We start from the raw sequence: 27,297 nt of genomic DNA on the forward strand, positions 1-27,297 counted from the left end.
GTAACATTACGTAACATCTAACATTTTTTCTCACCAAGCGAAATCGCATGCACTGATCGTTTGTGAATGGGCTCACGCTAATTAATAATAATGTAATATTAGACTATAGGATTACAAAGCTCTCTGCGGTGTTCATAGAACCATACGGCGGCTTACACATTACAATAGAAAGGTCGCCTCCGTGCAAACCCCATACCATGATGTCACCATACGTCGACCAAAAAAATGCGCATTGCGCATTTTGCCATAGGGACGTGCAGTAACCGTGAACATTTTAATTCGCCTTGTTCACTCCTTTCCATCGAATCCACGGTAACAAACCGTCATCAAACTTGCTACATTCCTCCCCCGTGAAACAAGCACAAATTAAACCATGGTATGTATCTGATTTTATATCTGAGTGCGTTTTTGAGTCAAGTGTTGATTTGTTTTGGGGGATAAACTGTTCTGACATTTTATTCTCGTGAAGTGTCTTATTGTACCTCGTAGGAAGGATATTCGAAATGACAGGTACTACTGTTGGGTGGTTTATGAGTGGTATTGGTACAACGCATGTACCGGCATTTTCATGTGCCACGAAAACACCAAGTATATTGTGCGCACCTGTCACCGAGCAATCATTTAACTGCTCAAAAATTCGGCCATTAATCTTAAATCTGATATATTCTCTAACATCTGGGACCCATCATGTCAAATTAGTAACTTGATATTTCCATGCTCTACAGGGTCTTTATTATGGTATGTAAATGATAATCTATTGATTTAATCATTATTATTTATTACCTGTCAGTGCCAGTCACTGTTACATTTTCATCGGGTGTTATGTGTCTTTTTCTTCTCAACAGACGGACCAACTTACAGAGGAGCAGATTGGTGGTAAGTGCATCAAATTAAATCAATTTTTTTGAAGAGTAAATATTGTTTGTAAATAAATCAAGTAATTATTTGTTAAGATATGAGTGGCAACAAGGCAAAAACCGAAGCTATCATAACGAATATTATTCAGTTATACTTTCAACGACTCATATTTTCAATAATTTCCAATCTGAAACAATAGAAGTAGTTTATCGAAAAGGAAATTCAGTATTTTGGACTTCAGATCAAATATTAACGAAAACATAAAATTTATTTCAAGTTTTGATTCATAACATTAATATTTATACATATGAATAGAAGTATTTGTCCAAAAAGCTTCTTAAAACAAATTCGATTAGTCAGCGGTATTTTTGGATCCCTGGAATTTTCAATTTGATTATAGGAAATTTTGTCCACTGGCTATACATGTTCAACAATGACAAATTAATACCGGGCAAGTACGGGCAACAAAGAGCAGATGCTACTCCTTGTGCAAAACGCATGCGACAAAGCACTTACAAAAATTAATTCTAAATAAATTTATTGAAAAGAAAAAGTTGAAAATCAAGGCTGACAAAAGAAAAAGACAAGCTGGGTACAATGCACTGTAAGTTATTCAGAACACGGCTGGTCCTTTTTTTAATTTTACAGTGGTGCATTAATTTGGTTTGTGAAATTAAAGGAACACGTTGCCTTGGATCGGACGAGTTGGTCAAAACAAAAGCGTTTGTAACCGTTATTTATAAAATGCATATGGTTGGAAAGATGTTTTAAAAGTAGAATACAATGATCCACACAAGTTTGCCTCGAAATTGTGTGGTTTTCCTTCTACTGTGCGAACTAACATGGTCGGCCATTTATGGGAGTCAAAATGTTGACCCCCATAAATGGCTGACGTGTTAGTCGACGAGGTAAAAGGAAAACCACGCAATTTCGAGGCATGTTTGTGTGGATCATTGTATTCTACTTTTACAACATCTTTCTACCCATATGTATTTCATAAAAAACGGTTACAAACGCTTTTCAAAGACCAACTCGACCGATCCAAGGCAACGTGTTCCTTTAACATACACAATTGTGTATTGAACTCTTGCTCAAATTTTGTCATTTTCAATATAGAATTCAAGGAGGCATTCTCCTTATTCGACAAGGATGGCGACGGCACCATCACCACCAAGGAGCTTGGAACAGTCATGAGATCACTGGGTCAGAATCCCACCGAGGCTGAGCTGCAGGACATGATCAATGAGGTCGATGCTGACGGTAAGATACGCAAAGAATAACACAAACCCAAACACTTTTGTATACAATATTTTCATTGCTGTAATTTAGTTCAATCGTCAACTCTGCAGAAACCAAAGACAACACATTTCTTTTGGAAGTTCTTTTCATAACCAACACTACTCAAAAGAAGTAATATATTCACATGGTGCTACCGCAAATCTCTCCTTTATAGTTAATTCTTGTTTGTTGAACTTCAAAATGTTGCCTAATTTCGTCACCCAAACGACTCCCTTCATGGTCTTTCTCTTCTCATTTTTCTCTTCAGGTAACGGCACGATTGATTTCCCAGAGTTCTTGACGATGATGGCTCGCAAGATGAAAGAGACAGACTCGGAAGAAGAAATCAGGGAAGCCTTCAGAGTCTTCGACAAAGACGGCAACGGTTTCATCAGGTATGTAGGCCTACATGATAAAAGAACTGAGCAATTATTAACAAACACGATCACACCATTTTTGTTTCAGTTAGTGGCCCCCACTAGAGTCGTTTGGTTTGTTCAAATCACTTTACTGCTTCTACAAATAAACATGCATGGCGGGCAGTTGTAAACCATACCCGACTTGAAGTGGAGGTTGCGCCCTATAAGTGTTCATACACTGTTTTCCTCTTGTGCACACGTACACAACAATCCTCTAAATAATTCCTGAGATTTACAGAACACAATGAACACACACTGGGGAAAGAGGGTACACCAAGCCACAAATCGAACACTGGACAGTTTGCTCTTGATTGACATGACTTAAGAAGAATCCCCTTTTAGGGTTTTCTAATACGTTTGATGAACTAGATATAAGTGGTGTTTGAAGCTTTGCATGGTGTTGAAAATAAGAAGTAACTATAAAATAGTTATTTGCGGGTACCACCGTGTGTAAAATCTCTTGTGGAAGGAGTGTTGGAGCCGATTTGGTCTCGACGTTTCGAACAGTATACTCTGCTCGTCTTCAGGCGAATGCAGAATTAGGATATGTCTATTGATTCAAATACTTTGAGAATTCTACACGAGATTTCTTACTATACTCACGTTGATTTAGATCAGATGATAACATGTATGTTTCTGTTTTTCCTCCTCAGTGCTGCCGAGCTTCGCCACGTGATGACCAATCTTGGTGAGAAGCTTACAGATGAAGAGGTTGATGAGATGATCAGAGAGGCAGACGTAGATGGAGACGGACAAGTCAATTACGAAGGTAAATAAATTGTCTGCTTTATCAATAAGAATGAATTAAACTCATCAACAACCCAAATGTTTTAGTGTTGTTCATCAACACGTTATTAATTAGAATTGAGAAATAGCATATCAATGTTTGCGAAGTACCGGAATAGTTTTATACGATTCTGAAAACACTAGTGTCATAGAAAGCAACTCGACATTTCAGTGCTCACTGACTTAATCCGAAACTGTTACATCACGGTGTGTGCTCCTAAGTAGTAATTACCGAATTTGGCGCAAATTGTGGCTCACTAAAGACAAGGCCAGTCTATTTTTGAATTTAGTGTACGCCGGGAAAACAAGTTTCACATCTTACCCGTAAACTGTGATGAAATAACAAACCAAGAAATGAATTTGTCTTTTGATATTACAGAATTTGTGAACATGATGACTGCCAGGTAGACTAGTACGCATCGAATTCTACGCAGACGTTCCAAGATGAGAAGTATTCACTTTGCAGACCTCATCACTTTATTGGTTTTAGTGAGACCAGGACCAAGCCATTGTTTCTATACATCTCGTTTATTGGGGGTTTACTTTCTTTTAAGGCCAAATAAAAACATGTTCAGCGTCCCGCCCGCTTTCTTTTTAGAGGCCTTTTTTAAAAACGCACAAAATTTTTACGAAAAAAATAAATTTTGAAATTGGCCCAGTCGGTTGTGTTTAAAAATGTGTCGGGCGGCCATTTTGAAAAGAAAAAAGACCTTCCTCCTTTCTTTTTTCAAAAAGGCAGGACGCTAAAGATGTTTTTATGTTTTGCTTTATACCGTTGTAAAATGTTGGCCTACCCAAGTGCATAAGGTTTCACAATGCATTCTGGGAAGGATTGGAAGCAATAGTGTGCAATTGAGCATTCGACAAGTCTTTGAATTTTTGTTTCTGTGTACAAAATAACACTATCGAAATATAAAGTGTTTTTTTAAGAATCAAGCCAAAATAAAGATACCAAAGTTATCTTACCTTGGTAGGCATATAGTAATAGTTTTTAAGAAGGTAAAAAGAGACGATTATGTTAAAGTACTCTTGTTTTGAATAAAGTTATATTACTGAAAAAGGAAATGTTTGAAGTGTATGAAATGTGTTTGAATGACTTCTAGCGGACATTTTAGAACTGATCATTGCTAGCTCATCTGCTGTTAGTGAATTTGATATGTCATTTGTACGTCTGACAATTTCTACCTTAATGGTGTGACATTTGTACCGCCCCTTTCCTTGTTTCACATCCGACGGCTTGGTAACCAAAATCAATCCGCGTCCTTGCTGATAATGTTATGAATTGCATCCCATGATCCCTTGCAATCCATGACGTAATATTACGTAAGATCTGCCAAGACAAGTTCATCCTTGCCAATAATATGAAAAGAGAAAGGACAAAAATCGAAATGCGCATTGCGTCTGTTGTGTTGAATTGAGAAGCTGCAAAACTGGCCATCAATTTTTCCGCTAGAGCAGTTGATTGATGATAATCGTGTGTGTCAAACCATCAAACATAAAACTACCAGCCTTCTCAAATCTTCACTGGGTACATGTAAATCTGCTCAGACATGGTATGTTCAAGTTATTTTCCACCATATGTTATTCATGAAACTGTAATTTTGTACACGAAGTGACGGTTTTTAGACGTCTTTTTATTCTTCTATATCGGTGCGTGTGCGGCTTCGAGTTTGAAGCCGACATAAACATAATGCATCGCTCTTGCATATAATACAGGCAGATCGATAAGCGTTGTATTGAAGGGGAGCAGCTTTTCTGCCGTAAGGCGTTTCATTCTTTTTGATATTATAAGCGTTTAAAGCTGCTATTGAAAAGGAAGGCCATTCACTAGGAAACCGCGGACACATGATATGGGGGACAGAAGGAGGATTCGGTCATATTATGATTTACAGAAATGCAAAACAGTAATCAACCATACTCTGTTTTCATGAAGTATGGACATAAAAATAAGATTTAATGAATGAATGAATACTGAATGTTGTAAACCATTCGTATTTAAAGGCACTGGACACTATTGGTAATTATTCAAAACAATTGTTGGCATAAAAACTTACTTGGTATCGAGCAATAGTATAAAACATAGTGATAAACGGCTCCCTCTGAGGTAACGTAGTTTTTGAGAAAAGAGGTAATTTAATCACCAAATTAAGAATAAAAGGCATCTGAAAGCACACAAAGCAACAAGGGTGTTTTTTCTTTCATTATTCTTCAGCAAATTCGATGACCAATTGAGCCAGAATGTTCGCAGATTCGTTCTTTTATGCATAATGTTGGGATACAAGACTGGTCTTTGACGCTTATACCGAAGGTGTCTAGTATCTTTAAGCTCTGCAAACAATGATTATATTAAACCTTTAATTACACAACACTAAGTCAGTGAGATTGATGACAGTACGCATCAAACCATGGTTACCTCCATGATCATTCCATCAAACCCATGAGCAGCAGACCATGTTATAAAACGCAAATGTTGACAATAACTCACCCAGGCTCAGAAGAATGAAATTATGCAGAGCAATGTTACTAACCTTGGGGTTGGTGTTCAAACATGGTGGCGAGGGAATTTTATAAGTTGATTGATTATTTTGGGCGATTAAAATATTTTTCAATTGGAATTATTGATGGATGATGTCAGATAATTAAAAAATGGTTTAATTAACAGAAAATTCCAGAAAGTCAATAAAGGACGCAGGTTATTGGGAAAAGTATTAAACTATAATTTCTTGAAATTTATGAAGGAAAATGAGAGACTCTCCGCGTTGAAACAAATGGATGTGAAAATAATGTAACACCAAATATTGTTGATGCTTTTTAATTATATGTATGACCCACAAACCCTTCTATCTTACCATAATAAAGTATACCTTATAGACAGTAATATTTACAACCATGTAAAAGGACGTGATGTTCAATAAAGGCAATCAGTGTAATTTATTCAATAAATGTAGGGGTTGTTTCCTCCGTGGAAAACGTACCTATATTCTCCGATCGAAAACAACATTAAACATCATATTAATTTTGGTTTTACCCATATACACCAATGTGTGTTAGCACTGTATATTCAATACTTTCCCGAGCCTTAGAAAGCACCGAGTATAAACATCGGTAAATGTGGGTAAAAACCAAAAATAATTTTATTTATCCCCGATATAATTTTCCATCTAATAAAAATCATTTAAAATATAACATCAGTTAAGCCTAGAGTAGCGTTTGAAGGTCAAAGTTATTTTGGTATATTTTGAAAATAACATTTCATAATATACAATTTTTATCGTTTGTTATTACAGCAAGCCGATCAGTTGTCAGAGGAACAAATTAGTGGTGAGTGTCAAACACAAAGGATCTATTGTTATCTATTGTTATGAAGAGTCTATTGTATCGGTACTTGTCAAAACTCAAGCGTAAGATTATGTTTTATGATAATTTAAAGGAATAGTGCATGCAGCGTGTGACCATGATACTTCAATAAATTTATAACTAAAATCGAGATTTTAAATAATTGTAAAACACCAGGACCATCTGACAATCAATTTTATTAGAAAACAAATCTCCTACCAATGCTTAGATGGCACTTGAAAGTGAAAGCTAAAAAAGACGTTGAAATCAAAAATGTAAAATAATATTGGGCTTATTTGAACAGTTACTGGCAGAGTAATAAACGTCGTCACATAAAATGTCCACATTTTTTAAAGAAACCTTCACGTGACCTTTAAGTGTTCCTCTAAAACTCAATGATGCAGATAAGGTGAGTTTCCTCCAACCACCCCTTTAAATTGAAAAGACCTTCGCAAAGTAATATCCATCTAGACTGGCTTTGTGCACTGAAGATTGAGTATGGTTATTATTACAATATTATCAGAGGCAATCATAAAACTCTCGTATAATACAGCCTGTGTATATTCTGTGGGGGGGGGGGGGGGGTAGACTTAAGCGGTAAATGCCACATGCCAATCATAATCATGGAAAATACTGTAGGTGGAGTAAAGATCAAGGTATTCTTTAAATCCTCTTAACATTTTTTTTGTTCATCTGCTTTCTTCTTGAGCCTCTTAGTCAATGATAGATGACGCCTGGTAACTTGAAATAAGGAATAATAGTTTTTAAGGATTTGCGGAATTTGGCAAAGTGTAACCATTAATATACAAATTATTGTAAAACGAAATAAATAAATGGGCTATTTTAGAAGGGGGGGGGGGAGGTTATAATATGGCGTCATTATTCAATTACCTATATAACCATCTCCAGACTGAAACATTGTCCATATTATATTTTACGAATATTATAATCACCTTAATAGCTTGAGAACAGTCCTGAATCATCTACACATTAATTTATATTATTCATTAGTTTAATCATCTATGACTTAATTATCACAGAATTCAAGGAGGCGTTCTCCTTATTCGACAAGGATGGCGACGGCACCATCACCACCAAGGAGCTTGGAACAGTCATGAGATCACTGGGTCAGAATCCCACCGAGGCTGAGCTGCAGGACATGATCAATGAGGTCGATGCTGACGGTAAGGCATTATAGTAAACAGTAATGTGAGAGGCCCGCTGAAAGATCTACAATTGCAGCCATTTGACTTTCTATAGACATTTATACTATCATTTAATTAATAATTAAAGTGACTTTCTCCTAAATACGAGCAGAGTATGCTATTCGAAACGTACCCGCAAGTTTACTATTTATTTGTAGTTTTTTCCTAATATCCACACCATGCAAAGCCTCAAACAGCACTTAAAGTGCATGAGGCTTGACGAAAAAAATAGTCGGGTCCCATTTCGACCAATCAGTAATCATTACTACTGTGCAAAGGGAACGTGACAAAGACTTTGGCACATGATGACATATTACGACCAGGGCCCAATTTCATACAAATTAGTATTCCTTGACACGTTTCTGCTCAGCAGGTATGAGCAGGATACTAGTCACAAGTTGTACATGCGACATTTGACCTCGTTCTGATAAGAATTTATTCTTTTGTGCTTAGCTGCTGTTAGTGCTTAAGCAGTTTTATGTGAAATTGGTCCAGCATCGTACGCTAATTGCTTACACTGGGCCAGTAATACTGCTTTAAATTATGTTTCAAAATCCCTCTCTGAAATTTGCATTTTTATAACCCCTTTTCAAATGAATTGAATATTGGATTATAAAGATTTCCTCCTGGTAGTGGTTGAACCGTATGATTTCATCATCTGCTCACTCATTTTTTCTGTTCCCCTCCTCCCTCTATAAAAGGAAATGGAACGATTGATTTCCCGGAGTTCTTGACGATGATGGCGCACAAGATGAAAGACACAGACTCAGAAGAAGAAATCAAAGAAGCATTTCGAGTATTTGACAAAGATGGCAATGGATTTATCAGGTCAGAAATAGAAATCAAGACCTTAAAATAGCGAGACTTTAAAATCATGCCGAATGGGTATAATTGAGGTGGGGTGAATCCTTCCAAAAGTTGCTATAAGCAATTTTTTTACAAGAATACTTTTATGGTTTGATAATTCCAAGATAACACCATGCAAAGCCTCAAACAGCACTTATGTTGTACTTTAAACCGAAAATGTTCGTGTTTTACCATGCTCACAATTGAGTTTCCTGTTAAATTACAATTAAAACACTCATTTAATCATGAGTAGATTTTAAAAAGGACAAAAATATCAAATCAACTTTTGCATTAAACACCTTCAGTGCTGCCGAGCTTCGCCACGTGATGACCAATCTTGGTGAGAAGCTTACAGATGAAGAGGTTGATGAGATGATCAGAGAGGCAGACATTGATGGAGACGGACAAGTCAATTACGAAGGTGAGATGTAAATACTGTGCACACCCCACATGTAAAGCTAATAATGGGATGCATAGCTCGAGGTGCTCACGATATCATGCATCGTTGCTCTGATGGTTAAAGGCACTGGACACTATTACTCAAAATAATTGTTAGCATAAAAACTAACTTGGTAACGAGTAATGGAGAGCTGTTGATAGTTTTAGAACATTGTGATAAACAGCTCCCTCTGAAGTAGTGTACTAATTTCTCACTTAAATATTTGAATTGAATTCGAGACCTCAGCTGAGGTCTCGAATTCACGCATCTGAAAGCACACAAGGATGTTTTTCTTTCCATTATTATTATTACCTCGCAACTTCGACGGCCAATTGAGTTCAAATTTTCACAGGTTTGTTATTTTATGCATATGTTGAGATACACCAAGTGAGAAGACTGGTCTTTGACAATTACCAATAGTGTCCAGTGTCTTTAAACTACTAGTGTGTGACTAAAGAGAGAGAGCAAAGCGTGATAGAGAGAAACACTCGAAAGCCTGGAAGCCAGTCTACTGATTAGACAATCTCATTTTCATTTGATAATATGAATGTGCACTACTAAAGGCGTGTGTTGTTATATTGAAACATTTTACGTTCAGGATGAACATCATCAATGTTGGTAATAAGACACTGCTCTATGAATTACAACGGTCTTGGGTTCGAATCCCACGATGCCTGTGATATTTTTTTTCACAGAACTCGGAAAAGTACTGAGTAGGCCTATAGTGCTAACACACATCGATGTAAACCAGACTTAATATTTGTTATCCCCCATGCACATCAGCAATGCTGGGAATATCATAAATAAAAAAAATGTAATTTGACTTCTTATATTGTGCAAACATAACCGTTCCTCTAAATTGTTAAAAAAATAACGAGTCTGGATGCTTTATCCTTGACTTATAATTAATATAAACGCCATAATAACATCACACTGACCTTTAATGGGTGGGTTTTTTTTACAACACAAAATCCATCAAATATTTATGCGTGTTATCTGTAAGGCTGTTTCGACAATTAAAAATTAGACGATCGGCAAAACACAGCAAGAGAGAGAGAGGTTGGTAGTTGAGTTTTAGTTGAGTTGCGAACCACTTATCTTTTTCGCTTCCATTGAAGGCCGTTACTGCCTGTATTCTCGTTGACAAAATTTCAACAGTATATCTAGGATTTAAAATAAAATAATTATGAGCTCGACGTTTCGCCCCGAATAGGTTTGTCACATATTATTAAAAACAAAAATGTTTTTCAAACAGCTTCAGCAGCTACTAAAAGCTTTTTCCCCATCTGGGAATGATGGGTGCACCTGTTTTTCAGCATCGTGGGAAATAACGATACAGACCAAGCAATGGGCCAGAATTTAGAAACAAAGAATCAATCAGAATCCACTGATCTAAAAATTGATTTTTTTCTTGAATTGGGATTCATACCAAAAGCAGCTTCGTCAAAACATCTGGACCCTGTTCGATAAGCACTGAGAACATTATATATTAAAAAATGCTGCCTTTACAAACCGCAACACACAAACAATGCACACTCAAAACCTGTCTGCAGAAAAGATGTCATAATATTATTCATGGACCGAGAACAAAACAGAAAAGGGGAAATAAACGACTCTATTATAGAGGAATTCTAAAGACTGTGTGTTCCTCAATGAAAATGTGTATACAAAGCCTGTGGGAAATTTTGTTAAAAATATTTGCTGTATTTGGCAACTTGGCTTGAAAAACCTCGCAACAAAAAATGTAAAGTCTGTTGTACGCGACTTGTTACTGTACATCAACAATTTCGTAGTGCTTTCCAACGGGGACTTTTTTTCTTCTAAGTCGATTTTAAACAACAATCTGTATTTTTGAGGATTGAAATTCTATACTAAAGAAAAACAAATTGGCAGCCTGTTCTGCAGAAAACATTTCATATTCACTACCTTAATGTTGCGATCGAGACCGAGAACAAGACTGAAAAGGTAAAAGAAACGTCTCTTAAATTCCGGGATGCTTCAGCACAAGACACTTTGTGTACAAGGTCTATGAGAAAATCTTAAGCTCTGGGACAATGGCAAGAACAAAAGAATGCCCCACAAGAGGATGCAATTTTGAGAATGTACTGCAGCAAAGTGCTCATTAGATTCATGTCCCCATACTAAAATGCTACCCGATCCACTGTGGTTTTTGGTATAGATCCCTACTAAAATATTCTAAGCATCAAAAGACCGTAGCTAAATTGGCGTCAAAAGCTACGGCTATGGCTCTTTCTAAGGGTGTTGCTGAGGACGTCTACCTCAATAAGCTTTTTTGAGATATGAAGGACACCGTGCACTGTTTGGTTGAAAAAATACAATTTAGCCATATCTAAGGTGCCATAGTATTGTGTCTACCATACTAATGGCTTATGCATGATGATGCAGAATCTAACTGTAGCCGTAGCTGTAGCCGTAGCCGATAGCCGCCAAATCAAACACGGCATTGAGTGATTCATTTGGATACAATTTTGAAACCCATCCTGTATGCCACATCCAGATGGTTCTATTCATAATCAGATAGCATCGATCAATAGTTCACGCATTGGAGTTGCAACTTGCGAATGTTAATAATGCAATTATGCTAATTATGACATCAGGCTGAATAAATTAGGCAGGTTCGATGATAATTGTATTTAATTAAATAAATATAATTAGTTGCAAACTGCTTACCGACCAAAAGGACCTATGGTATGAATGCAAACAATAGTTAATCGACTGGCGTTTAAATAAATTGTAAAAAGTGAATTAATAGCGAAATAAGGAGATAAAAAACTTCTTCTTTTTATATTTCGCGAACAAATAAAAGTATGATCACGAAATGTTAAATTTGAATGACTAAGATTTCACCAAATGCTTCTTAATATTTTCGAATATTTCGCACGACAATTTAACAAGTGAAAAAGGAAAATGTAATATGATTAATTATTATTCATTTTAAATATTGAGTGTGTTGGGGTATGTGTAGTGTCAATATCGAAAATGGTTAATCATGATAGTAATATCCTCTCAAAAAGCTTATAAAAACCCATCTATACGTATAAAAAATAAAAAAAAATAAAAACATAATTATTGTGGTAAAATCATAAACTCAATCACTTTGGACAATTTTACAGGAATCTAATTATTCCCTCGTGGAAAACCTATTTACTAAAAACCAACTTGTTATTATTTTTCAGAATTTGTTGCCATGATGTCCTCAAGGTAATTGCGTAAAACCTCCTGCCTATAGTCATGTCCCAGCGTGCCAATGCACTGGACAAATCGGCAGGAGACTAGCAAACTCGGACCCGTCTGAATGCAGGAAGGAGAGACGCTCTGTCCCCGTTCAGTGCGAGTGATGCGAGGTCTTCAAGCCCGGACTTTTGTATTTATGTATCATTGTATTTTATGGTCGTGGTGCTGTTTTTCAAGTCATCTATTGTTTCACCCTAAAGGCCTTTTCACATGAGGCAACTTTTACAGACAACTTGGTAGACAACCATCTGCAGTGCAGGCTACAGGGCCAGGTGTGGTCACATAAGTATTTTTTTTATCGAAGAAAACAAATCGAAAATTCGGATGTGAATGCCTTTTCTTGTTCTTAAACTGGTTGCCTGTTAAATTGCCTTGTGTGACATGGCCCCTAACAGTCGATATTGTCAATTGAAATGTTTTACTGCCAGCCTGTGAAACAATGAAAGGTATTCACTGTGTTATAATACAAGGTCACAAACCCATTTTCATGCGACAAATTGGGTTTTATTTGCCAAAGTGTTAAGACAAAGGTGCTTCCCTTTTTTAGGTAGAATAAACATCATTCCCCTTTTTGAAAAATACAGAAATAGTGACCGAAACCCCTTTTTCTGTAATGACGCAACCATTATATAATCATAATCTGATGATAAGTCGGTTCAATGACAAGTTGCAAATGTATCATCAACTTAAAAACATGTTTTATGTATATGACGAAGGTCCGGTTTGGATCGAAAGCTCAGGCCATCTACCCTACTTATTTAATATAAATATGTATATTGTTGTCAACTATTTAAAGGTACGATATTCGCATATACATCTTATCTAATCTTATTTTGAATCTAGGTTGCATGAAAATAAGCCTGACTAACTTCTTTTCAATTTACTGTTAACTTATTTCCAAAGATTCTCTTTACGCGCGCGTTAGGCGTGGAACGAGGTGCATGCTGGTCTAGATAGCGGTCAAGTTTGATTGCTAGCTAGACCAGCATGCACCTCATTCAACAGTTAGCGCTTGCGCAATGGGTATTTGCGAAAAGGTTTAACGCAAGGGCAGAGCTCTTGTCAAAAACGAATAATTTAATAAGAGTCATTGTGTTGATTGCCTCAGACCATCACTATTACACAGAACATGGCAGAACATAGAAATTACTTACGAAAATGTGCAGTCAATATTGTTTATGCCTATTTACAACATTTGCAAATCAGAGGTATAGTTTTTAGAGTCATATGTCTATATTTTGAATATCTAGCCAATTTAATGGAAATTTTAAAATAATATCGCAAAGTTGGGAAAGATTCCGGTGCTTACCGTATTTGTTTGAGTTTGTTGAGGTGTTTGTTTGTTTGTTTGTTTGTTTGTTTGTTTGTTTGTTTGTTTGTTCATCACACATTGCCTGCCACATTCCGACAGAGGGCGCCTTAAAACACTGATTAAAATATTAATGTCCATGTTTTATAATAAAAAGTCTCTGTGTGGCTACAAGCTTATCTAACTTTTTACAGTTTGCCATAAAAACCTAAGTTTAATATATGGTAAAATCATGGAGGAAAATTTTCTCCATGGTAATTTTCCTCCATGGGTTAATATGTTAATATATATGTTTAATGGCTGCTTTTATAACGAGAACAAAGGTTGTTTATTGGGTGTTGTTAATGTATTGTTCTGTTGGGGGTGTTTGTTTATTTGGTTGATTTGAAGAAGGAAGGGGTTCAAATAACTCTATTTTTGTGACAAACCTAGGAGATGTAATTTAAAGAGGTGCTCAAGTTGTTTTTATATAGTTTTAGGCTATGGTCACATTTGTTGTTATATTTTGTTTTGTTTAATAAGTTTCTTTACGGATCACTTGTGTCTTTTTTCCTCATATACCAAGCCATCTTCTGAACAAGAAATTGGTGCTCGTATACCAAAGAGTGGCGGCATGTACTTGTAGTGTATGGAATTGAATGAGCTAAACAAAATTATAAGTACTTTTGTCAATAGTAATGAGTATTGTGCAATGATGCATACCAACTTAAAAGGTACGCCATGTTTCTATTTTCATTATTTGTCTCAAAGTTTATACACTAGCTGTTGTTGTACATTCAAATGCAACTCCCGACACGCAAGACACTGAACAGAGTACTATCATTGTAAAAGAAATAAAAACTGAACTCGTTTTGAGATTTGCACTAGTCCTCAGTTTTTCCTTCATTGTTCCAAAATAATGTTCGGCAATTTCAATACATATATAAGTTTTCTTTCTTTATGATCAGGCCTGTTTATTAAGTCCATATTCTTTGTGGCTTTTGTCACATTGCTACATGGTCTATGTTTTCAAATATTATTGACTCCCAAAGCTGCAATCCAAAGACGAGCCTTGGCATTGAAGAAATGAAATTGATTGGTGAAAACAGACTCAATGCTTTGAAATTACACTAGCCATAAGCCACTGGTACGAACATTGATTATAACAATTATGGTTCCATAATAACAGGGCCCAATTTCAGAAAGCCTTTTAGCACAAACATTTGCTTAGCATGAAATTTCTTCCTTAATAAAAACAGGATTTCCAACAAAATTTTCACGTGCTTTTCAGAATAAGCAAACAACAGCTGAATGCCAGTAACGAGCAACATGCAACAAATTAAAATTTTGTTATAGTAATCTTGTTTTTTTATCAAGGAAGAAATTTCATGCTAAAATTGTTGTTCAGGCTTTATGAAATTGGGCCCAGGTGAGTGAAAGTGGTAACTATACATGTACTATATTTGTATATGATATGCTGAAGATATGCCATTAAATTTGTGTTGTTTATTAATCGATTTGTATAGTCTTACTAGAATCAGATTCTTTAGTAACCATACTAATGAATGCGAGTCCATTTTTATCCTAATAATAAAAAAGATTTTCTATTTCTTTTATACCTATATATGGATAGGAGAATATCGAGTCAGGTTAAAACATGGAAGCAGAAATAAAATATATATTCTATGTAGTGTGAACCCTCTAAAGAGAAACTGAAATAATGGTCCAATGACCCCCCCCCCAAAAAAAAAAAAAAAAAAAAAAGAGAAACTGAAATAATGGTCCAATGACCCCCCCCCCCCCCCCCAAAAAAAAAAAAAAAAAAAAAAAAAAAACCAACGGGATCCCCCTTCCACGCTGCAATTGTAACCGGTACATGCTGCATGGCATTAGTGATTCGTCATCGACAGGTGTTAGATTTGGCTGCCACTCATTTACACTGTGTGTATTCTAATGGTATTCTAATGGCAGGCAGGACAAAATAATTCTGCTAACAGCTATAATCGACTCCCATCGACTCAGCCATGATTTATTTTAACTCGACCGGACCATTCCATTTCAACAGAACACGTGCTTAGGCAGAGTCTGAGCTACGCAGAGTCTGAGATAGACTCGCCCACGTCATCGGGTCGATATTTCTCGATTGCCCCCGCTCCTTCCTTTTTCATTCAGACTCACCAGGTAAAGGTTGTCACAGGATTACAAGTTGATTGACCTTTTTTGTCAATTAACGAGTTTCCCCGCTGAAAGATAACAAAGGATTCTGGGATAGGGTTGCGGCAAAAAGGCTTGTAGTACCGGTGACTGTGTGACGCATTATATGCATTATGCATTATGCGATAACACAATCGGTCACTGCAAAAATTATACTTCTTATGAATATTCATCAGGTATAGACATGCAGTTTGCAATATTGGCGATCTAGCAGGAAGCCCTCTATCCTTATTGGAGTTGTATCGTGGATCAACCACAAACCATATCGCTAGACTTGTGTACAAGTCGTTAAATGTCAGTTGCGGTGATATCAAAACGGCTCTCTCGTAAATTCCTCGTGCATGACTATACTACTGTCACTGCTCTCACTCACCACGCTCCTCACTACGCAGTGAGAGCAGTGTCCCCCCCCCCCCCCCTCCCCACCCGAGTAGCAGTCTCACGAGATACTTACGAGAATCCACTTATAGTGGTCCCTGGATATTGTTGACGTTAGACCTAGCTACCGCTTCGAAGACGAACCACCGATTAATGAATTATTTCCTCTGCTTATGTAGCTTGAGCCTCACTTCGGGTGAAGGTCAAACCATTATAATAGTCAGAGCAAAGAAAAAAATATTACAACACTGAAATTGCAATGCACTTTTACATTGGACATTTCTTGTTGCCTTAAAACTACACTACATGTTTTATTTATATATTCAACCATTGAGGTTAACTTTTCAAACGTTCATTTTTGAGGATGAGTTGGATATAGAACAAAACATTTTCTCAAAATTAGTCAAATTTGTAATTTATATTTTAGATTCTTAAATCGCATGTATAAACAAATAAATGTTGAAGTATATTTTAATCCTCATGTTGTTCTGGTTTTTTTTTAAATGTAAAATAGTTTTGCTCTGACTGTTTGTATTTCTTTTTAAGTAATGTTTTCCTTTTTCCTTTTTTTTTAACGCAGGACCATAATGTAAAACAGCTCTTGTGCTGATTGTTATATCCTGTATAAAGATTTTTAATTAAATAACTAAATAAATAAATAACTAAAATCTCATCTATTATTCTTATGAAGGACACTGTCCAAATCAAACTCTCATTGTGGCTGACACATCCAGTGGGTTCAAATCCTGGTCAAGACACTTGAAGTGTCGTTGAACAAGACAGTCTTATTTGGTTATACGAATGACAGTTCAACACCCTTGAGTAATGGGCACCGTGAAGAGAGAGAGGGGTGTTTTTTACTATTCGGGTTATGTGCCACTGTTGCTGCCTTCAAGTGAAGAGGCTTCAGTTTTTTAAATGAAGCGAATAATTTATGCCAGCACCATTCACTAAATATTGTAAAACCACTCTTTGTCACTCTTGCCGACACTGCAACTGCTCATTCCTGGAGACAACTCAAGAATCATCCGGACCGCCAAGTCATGGTTTAACATTGATCTTAAATACTTAGCTGTTGATCTTTATTTGGGTACGAGAAAGTATCCCCCACCCTCATACCCAATCAGTACTTTAGTCATAAACAGTTTAAAAAAACAAAACCTTCTGTATTAACCCAAAGATAACAGTTTATACGAGTTTCATTTATACATGCCTGTAATTCTAAGTATGTATAACGGGACATCCATTTAAAGTGTTACACTGGTGGCAGCGGTGGGATATGGAAGTCCACGCAGTCTTCCTCTCATTTAACGCAATCGATCCCAGCTATTTTGAACCACTGAGCTCGAGATGAGACACTTGTCTCTTTCGAACCCGAGGCCCATTGTGTGGTGCTTCAGTTACAATAGACCGTGCAACCTCATCCCCAGGGTGTTCAGTAACGCATCCGCCGCCATCTGTGCCAATCATGCGGTAAGAAACTACGTTTCCAGATTAAATTATACGGGGGACGGTAAAGGAACTGTCCCCTGGCCACAAGATGTCCTATAGTGATGCAAGAGAACATCTTGTTCTGGTATCTCATATGGATAAGACGATTCTGATTAGATTATGATTAGAAAGACTAAACTATATCTAAAAAAAAAAAAAAGCTTGTACGGACTTGGAACTTAGTGTATACCTGGACCACAGTGTGTACATTATGGCAACATAAAATTGTTGGAATTATGACGTCATCGATGACGTCACTACATTTAATACTGCTGTATTTACATCATTTCCATCATTGCTATACAATATTGTCTTAAGTATAAACCGCAGGATGAAAGAAGAAACTTGGAAATTTGGAGAGGATTACATCTGAAAAAGGACACATCATTACAAAAGCACAAATAATGAGCGCTTTTCAATGAGAAATTCTTTCTTTCAAATCGATTCCAAAAAGGGAATTCTAACCACAAAAAAGAAAGTTTGCTCCTAAACTACAGAAATAAATTGGGATCGGGCCGCCCACTGAGATTATTACCAGCAATAATACTGCAAAAGAAATAACTCGAGTAACCTTTATAAGATCCCCACACAGAGGGCACCAGTCTATTAAGCCCAACAACCGGTTATATTGTGACAACATTTAGGACACCAGACAAACTGAATAATAAACACAGTGCGCAGTGCGCATTTTCTTCCGCTCCGGTCTGTGTGAAGATTAGACATCGAGGTATCGACTCGGCCTTATCCGTTCGAGCTATCTCTATCCACAGTCAGCAAGCAGTGCAGATTTTAAACGATCTACAGATTTACTTAAAATGGTAGGTGTTGCTTCACTTCATATTTATTTCTTTTGTCTTCAAATCCGAGTGTTTTTGTATTTTCTTCGAAATGGTTTATGTCTTTGATTAATTAATTTGTTAAGCCGCTACTTATATTGTTTTATGATGATACAGGTAGTTTATCTGGTGACCTATGCTTGGATTAGACATAATTGAAAGGTCGTTAATTTATCATTTATCATCTTTAAAGGCAGCAGACACTATTGGGAATTACTCAAATAATTTTGAGCATAAAAACTTACTTGGTATTGTACGAATAATTAAGAACTGTTGGTAGTACAAAACATTCTGAGAAACGGCTCCCTATATAAGAAGTAACGTAGTTTTTGAGAAAGAGGCAAATTCTTACAACAAGAGTGTTTTTTTTCTTTCATTAATCTTGTTCAAATTCGGTGACCACCTGAGCCAAGATCTTTCACAAGTTTGTTGTTTTGTGCATTAGTATGTTGGGATACATAAAATGAGAATACTGGTCTTTTACAATATTACCAAAGGTGTCCATACAGTGTCTTTGAAGTAATTTTTATTTTTTTATATTTTTTTTTACAAATTGTATTTTTTTTTCAATTGTGTTTCGTGAATCTCGTTTTCTGAACAAAGGAGAGTTAAGGAAATTGTCGATTTCAATGTGATTTTACTTTTGTAAATCTATTTTATTTGATCATTTATTTATACATTCAACAGTAGCCACCTGATCGCGCGAATCAGACGATTAGTAGACTTGCCCTATAGTTCCAACTTAAAGTTTGACTGATCAGAAGCTCTATGGTATTAACTATACACTGATTTTCCATCCTAAACTGAATGTGGTTCTACTGGGGATAAAATTACTTCATGGTTTACAGTTTTATTGATTATTAATAAATAATTATTTGCCATAATATGTTTAAAGGATCGTTACAGATTGGTAAGAAACACAAATCGTGAAGATCACAGATTAACATAAAACTTACACGGTCTAATGATTATGATAGTTGAACACATCCCTTGAAATATTTCTGTCTGAAATGTCATATTTGATGAGAAATAAATAATCTAACTTCGCGTTTTTATCGCTCAGTGAGCGTTTTATTCATTTTTATTTTGGCCTCGATGCAAAGCAAAAAATTTGTAATCGGTTTTTCACTATTCTCTCGTGACCCAGATGGCCGGTCGATCTCAAACTTCTACAGGTTTGGTGGTTTACATAAAGTGCTTACACTGCCAGCAACTGATTTGCTAGCAAAAACCAATTCTGCAATGTTCCTTTAAAGTGGTGGTACATCATTGACCTTAAAGTTTGATAATTACGACCTAATTTAAATATGCAAATTAGGTCACTTCTGGGTTGAAACACTTGTCCCATTTTGGATATGTCATCAATAACTACCCAATAAACAAGAATCTACAATAAAACAAACTTTTGCAATTTGTTTGACTCAAAAGTTTAAACCGGGTCCTCTATAAAGTGCTTACACTGCCAGCAACTGTTTAAAACCAATTCCGTAATGTTCCTTTAAAGTTGCTCCCGATACCTTAAAAGGTAAAAGGGTCGTTTGAAAGTTGTTCTCTTAGTGTCGCTTTAATAGAAGCCTACAACAGCTTTCGATAAAGCATGTTGATGATCATTTCACTTTCAATTTATGTGCTTATGTAAAATTTAAAAAAAAAATTAAAAAGAGAAAAAAAAAGAGTTGTTATCCCCTAAATTTGAATCTAAGAAACATTACTGTCGGATCTGTTTTTCAGATTGTACATTCCTTTTACGGATCCACCGTGACAACTGCTCAAGATTTGCGGTGAAATTTGCTTTTGAAATAAAATTTTCACAGATTTGTTTGCATTTATATTAGGATTAAACGAATCAAACGGTTCAAAAAGTTAGAGGCATACTCTCCCCTTAAATCTGTATTCTGAAAGCTCCTCAAATCAAGAAAAGCAAATTCTGTTCGCATCTGAAGATTTGTGAAATTGTCCTCACACAACCTTTACGCAGTTCAACTCTTTTACGGTCATTAAAAAACCATCAACTTGTACTATACAAAAGTGCTGCTTGTGAACGTTTCAAGACGGTTTCTAGCAGTCACACCTCATTAATGGAAGTGGTTCGTTTGCCGTAAATATCAAAGTTGAAACTCTCAATTGAGTTGATTGACTTATGAGAATTTGAAGCGGTAATGTGTGTGTGCTTAATCAACCTCAGAGTTGCATTAAATGCACTGGTATAATTACTCAAAATAAATGTCAGAATAAAAATTAACTTGGCAACGAGCAATGGAGAGTTGTTGATAGTATAAAACATTGTGATAAATGGATCCCTCAGAAGTAAGGTAGTTTTTGAGAAAGAGGTAATTTCTTACTAAAATAAAAAGACTTCAGCTGAAGCCTTTTATTATGTATCTGAAAAGCACACGCATTTGTGCAAAAAGGGTGTTTTTCTTTCATTTCATTCTTTCAACTGCGATGACCAACTATGAGTCCAAATTTCAACAGATTTGTTATTTTAAGCCTATGTTGGGATAAACCAAGTAAGGATACAAATTTACCAAATGTGTCCGGTGCCTTTAAAGAACGAAGTGACGATATCTTGACATTTTGTCTTCACATTCCCTGTAAGTGTACCAAGCTGATGCATGTTAATACACTTTTATTTTATTTTAATGTAGAACATTATTCTTCGTCCTTTTCATAAATCCAGGCAGATAATCTCACAGAAGAACAAATTGCCGGTAAGTACGTGATGTGAATACTCAGTCATGTTTCACAGCAAAAAGAGAGAAGCTTTTCAGACGACAAAAATACAAGAAATATCAAGAAAACTTTAGAAGATGCCACGAGTTTGGTGCGTGCAAAGAACTCGAAGTGGACATTTGGATGTCAAAAAAAAAACATGGATTTGTATCACACATGGTAATTGCCAAAGACCAGTCCACACTTGAAAACAACACAAGTACTACAAAACAACAAACCGAGGAAAGTTTAAGATCAATCGGTAATTGGAGTCACGAGAAAAAAAAAAGGATAAAATCCTTAAATGTATTCACCATTTACATTGCGTTTTTGGCTCGCAAAGTCTAAACTAATTCTTGTATCATTTCTTGAAAACTATTCCATTTCAAGAAGTGATATTTCAAAGGGGGCTTTTCCTCCTTGACCGTAACATCTATTAATGACCTTACTGCAAATCTGTGAGCATTTTAAATTGAACTCTTATAAATGTTATGCAAACCCACACTGTATGTGACCATGCCACACTACATAAAAACAATAAACCAAGGAAAGTTGAATCTCAATCGGTAATTGGAGTCACGAAAAAAAAAATGTTTTTACCGTTTTCAAATTTAAGTTTTTGGCTCACAAGATCTAATTCTCGTATCATTTCTCGAAAACTATTCCATCCCAAGAAATGATGATTCTTCCCCATGACCATACTGCAAATCTGTGAACATTTCAATTTTTACTCTTACCAAATGTTATACACACCCTTTAAAGCATAAACGTTCTTCAACGATGGAGTTTGTGAGGCTGTCGAAATGGAAAGCGTTCAATGTGGTATAATAAAACAAAATCAGACGTCAATGTAACCTAGCGTTTCGAAGCTCAGCATCAGTGAATCTCCTTTCTAAATTTAAATGTTTATCTCATGACAGTTTCTTAATTAAGCATCTCATTATTTCAGAATTCAAGGAGGCGTTCTCCTTATTCGACAAGGATGGCGACGGCACCATCACCACTAAGGAGCTTGGAACAGTCATGAGATCACTGGGTCAGAATCCCACCGAGGCTGAGCTGCAGGACATGATCAATGAGGTCGATGCTGACGGTAAGAAGTTTATATTATTCAAATTATTTACATCATTAACAGCCCTTGATATATTTATTTTTAGTGTATTAAAGGGGCACGTTGCCTTGGATTGGATAGTTTGGGCTACAAAAAGCTTTTCAAAGCGTGCTTTATGAAATGAATATGTTGAAAAGATGTTTGCGAAAAGTAGAGTACAATATCAAGGAGTATGCCTTAAAATTGTGTGGTTTTCCCCTTACTTCGTGAGCTAACACGATCCACAATTTTTTGCAACCAACTTTTAGACTCCACAAAATGGCTGATTAAATGTAATCGTACTGTACTGTTTCGCCAATAATTATTTACCCGAAACGAAAGACTTAAAATAAAATTCCATAAAATGTACAATTTGGTTTGATTTATGATGAGGTAGCTGTAACATGATGTAAGATGTTACTATACTTGAACTTAGACTAAAGTTGCAACTCTCCCACTGTTGGCAAACCTGTGTTTTGAACAGATATTATTGGTAAATGTTGCATTTGTTACAAACGTTAATATTACTCTCTTTGAGTCAAGATAAGGTACAGTTTTGGTAAACCTGGCAAAACTGCTGCTTGTGTTCGAAACCTATAATATTGGAGCAAATAAATACAAAACTAACTGACGTTATACCTATTTCCCGTTTCATTTTCAGGAAATGGAACAATTGATTTCCCTGAGTTCTTGACGATGATGGCAAGAAAGATGAAAGACACAGACTCAGAAGAAGAAATCAGGGAAGCCTTCAGAGTCTTCGATAAAGACGGCAACGGTTTCATCAGGTACCTTAACTCCCTCGCTCAGCCACCGAACATAATTGCATTTTCACGGTGAACTTTCCCTGACATTTAGAACTTGTCAGGGGAAAAAGAAATGTTGAATTTGACGGCGAAAGGCAAAGTTGGTTGATTAGTCTTAGACTAAGAGACTGATGATTGCAATGTAAGTGGGTGCATTCCATAGGGGGGGGGGGGGGTGCGGGGAATCATTGGCCTTAAATGCCGCTTGTCGGTCTTATTATAATAAGTCATTTCGTAGAATGTCACCTGCTGATCCGACTGCAAAACGAGGCCAAGTTGACCTTTATTTCTTCAAACCGATATTACGGCATTTCTTAAAGGGTTTGGGTACCTGTTGTAGACCAAGCTTTTGGTCTGTAGATGAAAATGCGAATGAAGATGTAATGTTTACATAATAGAAGTTTCAGCCTCATTAACCATATTAGCCAAACAGTTTTTGGCATATAAAGGTTTGCATTTCTTATGATTAGTCAAATGTAATGCTGCGTCATTCGATTCAACAAAATAATCATTCAATTTATCAATTCATCAAAACAGCATTCAAATTCGCAGTCGCTTCTTCGGCGTTTGTGTCTCGAAAAAGAATGACGCTACGCTAATTTGAACAGAGTACTAAAGAATTTTGACTCGACTCAAAACAAATTATGGCCGAATTCTGAATTTGAAACGCAGTAACAACTGGAGAGGCAAAACAGCTTTAATTCGAACGCATGAAAATGAAACTCAGTGGCTGCTTATTTGTTGAATTTGACCGAGAAATCCTATAATATCGATTTTGATAATCATTTTACTAATACTGGTTATGGAAAAATATTACTGTTCGGATCAAAAACTTTATTTTGAATCTGAGAAGCGTTTCTGTCAGAAACGTTTCCGATGTTGTATTCCACTTTAAACAAATTCTTCCTGGGTGGACTTGTTACCACTCTGGTTTTTGGTGATATCTCGAAAACCCTGCCACCTTTTGAATTGAATTTTTCACAGGCTAGATTTATTGTATCTACATTTAGGGTTAAAGACAGTGGACACTATTGGTAATTGTCAAAGACCAGTCTACTCACTTGGTGTATCTCAACATGCATAAACCTGTGAAAACTTGAGCTCAATTGGTCGTCGAAGTTGCGAGATAATAATGAAAGAAAATAAACACCCTTGTCACACAAAGTTGTGTGCGTTTAGATGGTTGATTTCGAGACCTCAAGTTCTAAATCTGAGGTCTCGAAATCAAGTTCGTGGAAAATTACTTCTTTCTCGAAATGGCACTTCAGAGGGAGCCGTTTCTCACAATGTTTTATACCATCAACCTCCCCCATTACTCGTCACCAAGAAAGGTTTTATGCCAATAATTATCTTGAGTAATTAACAATAGTGTCCACTGCCTTTAAAACAATTGAACGGTTCCAAATACCAAAGGTATACATTCCCCCTCCAAGTCACCTGACAACAATACGTTCCCCAATTATGACCTTATACTGTGCAGCATGATGCATACACATTTTTCATTTCATAAAACTTCATCTCTGTGTTTTTTTAAGTGCTGCCGAGCTTCGCCACGTGATGACCAATCTTGGTGAGAAGCTTACAGATGAAGAGGTTGATGAGATGATCAGAGAGGCAGACATTGATGGAGACGGACAAGTCAATTACGAAGGTATATAAAGGATTCATATACAAATCAAAAATGCGTATAAAGGCTGGTTCAATGAAGAGCAAATACATATCCGAAAGAAATGACACTGAGAAGCGCCAAAATAAATTGTTCACTATAAATAGCGATGTTAACCGTTGTGTTAATGCTAATTCTTTTTTCGATCCCCCCAAGTTGCATTTCAGTCCAACTAACAATGAATTCAAAAACAAATTAGACAATTTATTTGAAACTATTTTCTAAAACGAATAGGCCTGTAGCTAGAGTTGTTCATTTGTTTAAAAAAGGGCAGCATCCAACACAAACATAACCACTATCAAACAACACCTAGGCTGCTGTATATCAGAGTACCCAATCAAACCATCAGTATAGTTAATCGCAAATAATTACTTTAACAATGATATATTATTTTGCGAGCGAAGTGTAAAAGGAAGCGCTGCAAACTTTGGGCACGACATTGGACTTGTAACCAAGTCGTTAAATGTCTGTCGCGGTGATAGGTAAGCGAGAGCCGTTTCGCTATCACCGCGACATACTAAATAACGACTTGTGGACAAGTCTAGCATCAAACAGAGGCAATCTCGTTGGACTTGAGCATCAACCTCGATTCGTGCTCCAGGAAACACTCTCATTACGATTTATGTATTCATGCAGCAGTCCTATCATTAACCAGGGCAGGTACTGTCGGCTACTGGCAGGCTAGCCTCTTATCAAGGCCTGGCATGGTTTACAGCTTCATAGAGCTGTGATCCCAAGCGACTGGAAGGGGAGACCAATGCTATGCACCAAATGCGTTGCCACTCGACTCGAGCGAGTGGTCTCTCCTTCCAGTCGCTTTGGATAGTGGCTCTATGAAACCGTCCAAGCCACGGGGGGCCTTGACAACATGCTAGTTCCAGGTCAGCGCCAGATCGATATGTAATCTCTCTCGTGAGAGAAGGAGGGAGTTGGAGAAAAATGGGGGAATGCAGCTCTTTTAATTTGCCGTAATTTATTCAAATGTATTATTCATGCTAAATCCGCCGGTCAAGGGCCTAGACGCATGGACTAAATTATTCCTGATGTGAATAGGTATCATACATCCTTCACATCATTGCAGTACGCAAATTGTGATTTGTTTTTACCACTGGAACACTCTACGTGGGCATATTATTATTATCGTTGCATTCTGTACGCAAGAGCGTCGTAACATGGGAACATATATTTCAAAATTTACTTTAAAAAAAAAAAACCTATAATATCTTTCAAATATACTTTTAAAATATACTTTAAAGTATACCATGTACATTCAAATATTAACATACTTTCAAATAATTATACTTTCAAGGTTAGTCATTATAACGTGGCGAACTGCTCGGCGGCAAACAAATACATACTGAATTTTATGAAATAAAAAATCCTGTTTGCATCATGCTGCAGCGTATAATATTATATGATTATTTGTCTCCACAAATGATGTCCCAATGTGCCATCATGGTCGGACCGTGACTTATAGTGATCGCACACCTTTGTATACATTCAAGTTAAACCTTTTGGCGAAAATTTCCACTGTCCAAAGGGACATCCACAGGGGGAACAAACGAACATTTTGAAATCATTTGTGTAAAATATGTCATTTTTCCTATCATTATTTCTTTATGTTTTCAGAATTCGTGAATATGATGACGTCAAATAAGGCGTAATGCGACGGACGAATCACAAGCCTCTTCACCTTCCTTTATATCAATGCACTCTACAAACTCTAAGCTTTACTCAAGATGCACTCAGTTTCGTCCTCCAGTTTCCCCTAAAAATGTGTAAATAATTATATAAAAATCATAAGGTTATTTATTTAAATTTTGAAGAACGGTCCAAACAAATATATCATAGTTATTTTGTATATGAATTGCATAATATAAAATATGCTTTTTTGCCTTTTTAATGTTCTTATTTAACTTTTGAAGAACGGGTCCAAAGTTAATCAATTATATTTGGGATTTATTTTGTGTGAAACGGAATGTGAATGGATTAACTTTAAAAAGTTTGTACCCAAAGTATAATTTAAAAAAAATCCTTTTATTTTGAAGGAGAGAAAATGTTCATTATATCTACAGCAGCCAAACATGTTCCTACAGCCCCAATCTGATTACGAATAGCTCTTATTTCCGTATTAGGAATATTCAATGGGAAATGACTCAACTATTTGTAATGTACCACAGACTGTTTTTACTGAATGTAGACCAAAAATATAATTATCTACATCTGCTGTCCATATTGCAAAGAGTTTAATTGACAACAGATGTGTGAGAAATGCCAAAAAACATGCACACAGTGGAGGCTGTTTTATACGCAGACGTTGAGTGTGCATTATTTTTGAAGATAAACTTACTTTATACTATGCTTTATAATGCTTTACTTTCTTTATATTATGCT

The 27,297-nt window shown here is 36.2% G+C and overlaps 2 protein-coding genes across 2 annotated transcripts in view; one reads left to right on the top strand and one right to left on the bottom strand.

The window, feature by feature from the left end:
* Window positions 1-27,297, bottom strand: part of LOC139935413 (U6 snRNA phosphodiesterase 1-like) — a 69,208-nt gene that overhangs the window by 18,586 nt on the left and 23,325 nt on the right. The window lies entirely within an intron of this gene.
* Window positions 158-26,738, top strand: LOC139934405 (uncharacterized). The gene is made up of 16 exons (XM_071928628.1): window positions 158-376; window positions 846-876; window positions 1,975-2,118; window positions 2,405-2,531; window positions 3,209-3,324; window positions 7,718-7,861; window positions 8,584-8,710; window positions 9,034-9,149; window positions 12,365-12,389; window positions 16,101-16,218; window positions 18,513-18,611; window positions 21,310-21,340; window positions 22,291-22,434; window positions 23,093-23,219; window positions 24,773-24,888; window positions 26,533-26,738. Exons 1-16 carry the CDS (start codon window positions 374-376, stop codon window positions 26,565-26,567), a joined length of 1,503 nt encoding a protein of 500 aa, XP_071784729.1. The 5' UTR covers window positions 158-373; the 3' UTR covers window positions 26,568-26,738.

This window comes from Asterias amurensis, chromosome 3 (assembly GCF_032118995.1).
Source record: "Asterias amurensis chromosome 3, ASM3211899v1".
NCBI lineage: Eukaryota > Metazoa > Echinodermata > Asteroidea > Forcipulatida > Asteriidae > Asterias > Asterias amurensis.

Excerpts from the sequence above, each read along its gene's own strand:
- LOC139934405 (XM_071928628.1), top strand. Across the intron at positions 2,119-2,404 it reads CAATGAGGTCGATGCTGACG|GTAACGGCACGATTGATTTC; the intron begins GTAAGATACGCA and ends TTTTCTCTTCAG. Across the intron at positions 7,862-8,583 it reads CAATGAGGTCGATGCTGACG|GAAATGGAACGATTGATTTC; the intron begins GTAAGGCATTAT and ends CCTCTATAAAAG.